Here is a 7192-nt window from a genome sequence, read left to right on the forward strand (position 1 = left end):
GTCCTGCTGAGACTTTTTTAACAGGAACTATACTTTAAGTGGATGTAACTGTTTTACAGAGAAAAAGATCAAACTTTAAGAAGCCATTTCTAACGTTAACCGTTGCTCAAATCCAGAGTCACGGGGACATTTTTGTGGGTGCGAGCTCATGAGGTCTTACGTAAAAATAGAATGCGCGGTGGCTGGAGGGAAGAATGGCGGCTCGCTCCCAGACATCCTTTGCTCAGCCAGAACTCTCTGTATCACTGATTGAACACAGAGGGTGTTTAGGTGACACCTGAGGGCTCCCTCCAACCCCAGGCTCCCAGAGTGACAAGTTAGATATGGGTGTTCCTCCCAAGCCCATGCCCTCTGCCCAGGCTATCCATCTCGTTTACTAGTCTCTCTTCTCAGGGGACTGAGACCTCCGAGAGCACAGGCCACACCTGTGTGTATGCGGGACCACGTGCTGTGGGTGGAAGTGATGAATGAATAAGTAATCTCAGATGCAAAGGGTGGTTGGCTGCATTTGACCTCCACCCCCACTCCCTGCTCCCAGGGATGACTGTGGACACCAGCCCATGGTTTGTCCGTGGCCAGACTCACCCAGGGAAACTGCTAGGCATCCTGGGGCTGCTGGCTGGAGGCAGCTGGATGTCATGCCCAGCAGCACCAAGTCTTGGCCTCAGCTCAGAGAAACCCTGCCTTCCTACCTTACTTTCTAAGCAAAATATAAAATACACACACACACAATTTATAGTTATAAGGAAAATAAAAGTAGTTGTTCACTCCCCACCTCCACTCCCAAACTAAAAACAATAAAGACAATCTGTCAGGGAAGATTTAAGGACACTACCTTGAAACTGTTATCTTTAAGATGATGGTGGTGGTGGTGGTGGTGGTGGTGGTGGTGGTGGTGGTGGTGATGGCACATCACGTTCATTGAGCACTTACTATGTGCGAGGCCCTAGTCTCAGGGCCCCATACGCATTATGTCATTTTGTTCCCTATTTGAGTCCTAGGGAATAGGAGCTGCTGTTCTCTCCAATCTATAGACCAGGCACTGGTGGCTCAGATAGATGAGGTAATTTGTCCAAAGATTCCGGAATTGGAATCCAGGCCTCTCTGTTTTCCGTGGCTCTGCTTGTTCCTGGCGCTGCCCTCCCCCTCCCCGTGAAGGCCGTGACAGCCACTGGGGCACAGATGAGCTTGAGGCTCGTCGAAGGGGGCATCCCATGCTTTGGAAGTCAGCGGCACTGATGAGCATGTTCCAGAAGCAGGGACGCTTGACTGGCACCTTTACCCAGACTTGAGTAAGATGTGCCCCCCCCCAAATAAAAATAAGTGTCAGATTGATGGGGGACTTTCCATTTTGTTCTCAGTGCCCTACATGTGTTAACTCAATCCACACCATAACGTTATAGGGCAGGTGTGATTATTACTCACATTTGACCAATAAAGAAACCGAGACACAAAAGAGGTTAAGGTACTTGTCCAAGGTCACGCAGCTATAAGTGGTGCAGCCGGGATTTGAACCCTGGAAGCCTGGCCCAGAGCCCATGTGGGCTGCAGTCCCAAGGTGAGTCTGGCGGAGCAGGCGTGAGCTCGCAGGAGGCCAGGGCCGGCGGGTGGCGGACTGGCCAGAAAGCCGCTCATGCTCTCTGCCTTTTTCAGATGAACATGCTGATGAGGCTGCAGGAGGCAGCCAACTACTCCAGCCCCCAGAGCTACGACAGCGACTCCAACAGCAACAGCCATCACGACGACATCCTGGACTCGTCCCTGGAGTCAACTCTGTGACAGGGTCCGGCCATGGAGCCTGCCCACCTCCTCCTCGCCTCGCCCACTGCGCCTCCTTCCTCTGCACCATCCTGAAGATGCCCTCCTGAGCCAGCCCCCTGTCCTCCCGCCCAGACCTGGGTGCAGCCATCCCGGGCCAGCCCCCTGGGACTGCTTCCTTCCACAGTGAGGACTGCACTACCATCGGTTCCATTTAAATCATTGCTCTTGCCTTGTTGCTGTGACCTCCCCAAGTCACTGAAGATACTTCTCGGGAAAGGAACATCACCGTTGAAACGAAAAGGGTTAAACATGGGAACCCCACTTGAAGTTCTGAAACCAAACAGCATCCTGCCACCAGCTGCCCAGAGACAGAGAGACTGGAGCAAATCTTGAAACCCCGACAGCACGGCTTCCCCTCACTCAGACCCTGCCAAGTGGGTCTGGCCGCCAGCACCCTCATGTCCATGCCAACTCACCCAACCGGCCACAGAGAACTGGTGCTAACGAGGCACTTGCTTTGTCACACAGCCAACGTCAGAGCTAGGCACAGGGAAACCTTAGGAGAAAACGCCTCGTGCTCTCTGCTCTGTTCTGTTTTCTAAATGGTGCTCTCCTTCCCCGAGAGGTATTTTGCCTGTTCCAGTCCAGCCACACCTCCCCCCGTCACCTCCGGTGAGCCCACGAGTGTGTGTGCAGGAGTGAGAATGTGCCCGAGCGGACCTGCCAGGGCAGACAGCATGTGTCTGTCTCCTTAGAAATGAATCAGGTTTCTTTTCTGCAAACACTGTGTCCAGTGAGAATTGGTCTCCTTTTGAGAACTGATGACCCCTTTGAGAATGAGGTTGAGTTTCTCCCTTTCTGACTCTTTGATTTTGAAGATTTGTCTCCTTCCCTTCCCCACCCTCTCACCCCCCCATCCCCCCCCCTCCACCCGTAGTCAGAATCAATCCTTTGGTGAAAGTGAGAACCGCAGGAGTTGAGTCTTGGTTTTCAGTTGTCCATCCTCACAGTTCCACACACTCGCCTCCCACTGGGGCCTGGGTCACCACGTCCTGTGGAGTGGACCGGGACCCCATCCTCAGCACGTGGGGGAGCCGGGACCTTGCCTTTCCTTCTTGTCCTCGAGGCTTCGGAACGCATGTCGACACCTCCAGCGTGCCAGCTCCAACCTCAGGTGGGTGGTGAGGTCACCTCTCGGAAGACTTGCACTTTTCTCAGAACAAACGTGATGCAACTCAACTAGGGAGTGGCAGCCCGGCCACTCCCTCCTGGATGCCCCAGCCTCGGGCTTCGTTGGACGAGCCTTGCCTGACCTCTTCGGTGCTGACCTTCCCAAAGTGATGCCTTACTGGTTTTGTACTAACCGTGTTCATGGATGAGTGTCGTGCCTGCCTGGGGTCCGTTTTTTTATTTTCCCCATCAGAGCAAACAGGGCTAAAAAGTCATCCCACTCAGTAGGAGAACTCACGTTGCTGTGACTTTTATCTCATCCAAAAGACTCATTTGTATGGGTGTGTGACTATGGGAAAAAAGAAAAGAAAAAAGAAAAAAAAAAGATCCATTTTTTTAGGTTCTTAACAGTCTCCAGCTAACACGTAGGCAGAAGTTCCTCCAGGTCTATGTGATGTTGCTGGTTACACGCCGTGCTACTACGTGTCTTCAACATACTGGTATCTTCCTTACAGAGTGTGGTAAACCTTTCAGTTGTTTGTTTCTGTTTTATAAGGAGAATCAATATTCCACCCCAGTGGGGGCATCTCTGTTAATGATCAGGGTTTTTATTCCATCTTTAGATTTCTATTTCTGAAGGTCCATCTCTCTGTGTTTTCATTTTACCACAAGAGCTTGACCTGACACTGCTCACACTGCATTGGAGAACCATTTTCTCCCTCCTCGAAAGGAAAAGGGGAATTTTTCCCACTAACTGGTGCATGGACAAACCTCTCAACACTGTCCCGGTTTTAATCTCAGTAAACTCGGACTCTCGTCTGCTAAGCCTTCATCAGTCATCTGGATGTGTGAGTGTGTCTTGTTCTGTTCTGTTTTTCATAAAACCCTTAAACCATGTAATTAGCCTGTGACCACAGGCCAAACCCTGAGCCTTCTGGGCAACCTGAAGAGTGGTCCTTCTCAATGTATCCCCCAGTGATGACCTTACGCTCATACTGTGAATTTGGGAAGAGGTAAAATTGACTGTTCCTCATGGGCAGTTTTCCCAGTCACCTTGTGAGTAGACACCTGCCAGTATTGTTTGAGATTCATTCTCTCTCTCTCTCTCTCTCTCTCTCTCTCTCTCTCTCTCTCTCTCTCTCTCTCTCTCTCTCTCTCTCTCTCTCTGACACCTCTTTTCTTCTCCCCTCTCCCACAGACTTCCCTCCCACTGGTCCAGGCTCAGAACCGAGACCTCTGTCCCTGGTGCTGCCTGACTGGTGAAAGTGATTCCAAGTAGTGTAGCCCTTGTGTGATTCACAACTCAGTGACCTTCCCAGAGCTTCGGAAGCAGGGTTGTCTGATGTGCACATTTCTCCTCTTGGTCATATTTTACTTTATTCGTGTCACTCACCTTCGACAAAGTGACTTTGTGCTCATTTAGGGCTCTGTCCGAAATGCTTCCATTTTGCCTTTTTCTACAGTTAGGCTAATTTTGAAATGTATGAAATTCTATGCAACATTTATGTTGAGTTACCAATGGAAGCCAAAAGTTTCTTCCCAAACTGCCAAGACTTATACAGGCCATAAATGAGATGGGAATGCCTTTTCCTTTAAGGTGGGGGTGGGGTGGGGGTGGGGGGACCAGGAATGGGATTTGCCTACACCTTCGTTGTATCTTGGGAACATTTTTTATTTAATTGCTGATGCTCTAAACTTCAGAATTCTGTATATTCAAATTTGATTGTGGCGAATCTACTTCAAAAGGAAGAAAAAATAATCCAACGTTGTGGATATTCAACGGGAGGTTTGCTGTATTGATCTAGTTGTTTTCCAGTGGAGCAGTTTATGAAATATGTTCTATAAGATGTACATTTTTTCATTGTAACATAGAAATTGTAAATAATCGATTAAAGTGCTGCATTTTGATGAATTTTTTCTAGCCATTTTTAAAGAGAAAACTAGGAATTGAGTATTTTGTGTACGGTATGTTTCCGTCCTCCCTCCCTTCCTCCTCCCCTCCCTCTCTCCCTATTTAATTTTCATTTGTCATGAGGTTTTTGGATTTGCCAGTGATCTGCTGGAGATCATGCCCCACGTCATGGAGAATAAAGCTGATGATTGTACCAGTCTTAAATTATTCATGATTCAATAAAATTGATGCTTATTTATTCAGATTAGTGGTTTGGCTTTTCTGTGCTGGAGCAAGTCCTCCTGGGAGTTCAGTTTCATGCCAAGAGGAAGTCATTCTTATTCAGATGCAACAAACACAGGGAGAGCCCACAACATTTGCAGACCCACCCTTGCCACGATGTCATCAACATCCTACATCCTCTCAGTTTCTCGTCTGAGTTACTGCTACTCACGGGGATCTTGTAGAAATGTGGATCCTGAGTGAGCATGTCTAGGGTGGGTCCGACACTCAAGCTCCCAGGCGATGCCCGTGCTCTGAGCCCTAGACTACACTAACAAGCAGCGTCAGTATCCCGCCAGCCCACTCTTTGACCCCTTGGCACAAGAAAGACTTTAAAAAAAATGTATTGAGTACCTACTAATTGCCAAATGCTTCCCAAACCCCCCAATGCAATCTGTAAAATGACCCTGGGGAGGTAAATATTCTTATTCCTATTTTACAGAAGAAAACAGGCTCAGAGAAAACAACTTATCCAGGATCCTATAAAGGAAGAGGTAAGATTTGGAGTTCCAACCCAAAGCCTGCCTCACTGGGCAGCTTCTAAACTGGGGGCCCAGTTCCATGTTGCTGTTGACATCCATTGAAGAGAGAGTGTAGGCAGTGGGAGATTACCTTACACCTTAGCATTTACTTCTAACAGCAGCAACAAGAATTGTCAAGGCTTGGTTCGAAGTGAGGCCTGTGGGTTCCTAGTGAAATGGATCCTACACAGCTGGCTCAACTGTTAATGACGTGTGATATCTAACTCATCGTAATGCACAGCAGTGGCCCAACCAGGGGGGGAGAGAGAATCCAGATGGTCAGCACAGGCAGTTTTAATGCCTGTCAAAAAAAATGAAGGGGAGCTTGTGCAATGTTTCGGCAACAAGATGTCCTGAATGTCTAAGATTTTCCATAGCATGTTCTACCCCATTGCTACACAATATATTCTGATGGCATCTATGAAATATGATCAGTTTATGTAAAAGAAGGGAGCTGTGCATATAGAGACCTACTGTGTGCCACACTGTACTGAGAATTTTACCCTATCACACGGAATCACAGCACCTCTAAGAGGAGATGTTATCTCCATTTTCCAGGAGAAAACTGGACGACTAATATTAAATGAGTCATATGGTAGAAGTGGACTTCTCAAATAACTCATATGGTAGAAGTGGACTTCTCGGCCTACCTGATTCTGAAACCTGTGCCCTTTCTGCCACACGGTGCTCCTAACATCACCGTTGAGGGGAGGATCACACATCCCTTCCGCGTTGGTTGTGGAACTTGTTCCCCCAGAAACTTAGCAGCCTAAAGCAACAAACATTTTCTCAGTCTGTGTGGATTGGGAGTCCAGCGTGGCCTAGCTGGCTCTCATAGGCTGCAGTCAACATGTCTTCAATATTTACAAGGAACATTTAAAAGCAAGAACTATATTAAACAGTATTTAATGGTAAAATGTTGAATATTTTTTCTTTCTGATTAGGAAACAGGTAAGGGTGCCTCCTCTCATCACATAACTTCACTGTCACGTAGAGACCCTAGAGCAGCGGTTCTCCACCTGCTGGCCCTTTAAATGCAGCTCCTCCTGTGGTGACCCAACCATAAAATTATTTTCGTTGCTACTTCATAACTGTAATGTGGCTACTGTTATAAATCGTAATGTAAATATCTGATATGCAGGATGGTCTTAGGCTACCCCTATGAAAGGGTCATTTGACCGCCAAAGGGGTCGCAACCCACAGGTTGAGAACCACTGCCCTAGACGGTGCAAAGAAGCAAGAGAAAAAAATCATGAGGATCGGAAAGGAAGCAATTAGACTGTCTTTCTTCACATGTACTTAGGTAATCCAAAAGAATTAAAAATAACAAGTTGGAGAAATGTGTTGGATATAAAAGCAGTACACAAAAATCAGTTGAACATCTATATGCAGCCAAAAGTTTAAAAAATTAAAAAGTTCCAATTTAAGAGCATCAAAAATATCCAACACCTAGGAATAAGTGCAATGTAAGATGTGCAAGAGCTCTTCACAGAAATCTATAAGACATTATTGGGAGAAATTAAAGAGAACCCAAAGAAATGGGTATGTTTATGGATTAGAGGACTTG

At 47.4% G+C, this 7192-nt stretch overlaps 1 protein-coding gene across 7 annotated transcripts in view; it reads left to right on the forward strand.

Annotated features, from left to right (window-relative positions):
* NAV2 (neuron navigator 2) overlaps nt 1-5087 on the forward strand; it is a 366516-nt gene extending 361429 nt beyond the window's left edge. For all 7 annotated transcript variants that reach the window (XM_059709130.1, XM_059709131.1, XM_059709132.1 and 4 more), the window contains one exon: nt 1654-5087. In XM_059709130.1, the coding sequence (XP_059565113.1) occupies nt 1654-1779 (126 nt within the window). In that variant the 3' untranslated portion in view covers nt 1780-5087. The remainder of the gene's footprint in view (nt 1-1653) is intronic.
* Nucleotides 5088-7192: the final 2105 nt, after the last annotated feature.

Source organism: Myotis daubentonii, chromosome 9 (genome assembly GCF_963259705.1).
Source record: "Myotis daubentonii chromosome 9, mMyoDau2.1, whole genome shotgun sequence".
NCBI classification, from domain to species: Eukaryota; Metazoa; Chordata; class Mammalia; order Chiroptera; family Vespertilionidae; genus Myotis; species Myotis daubentonii.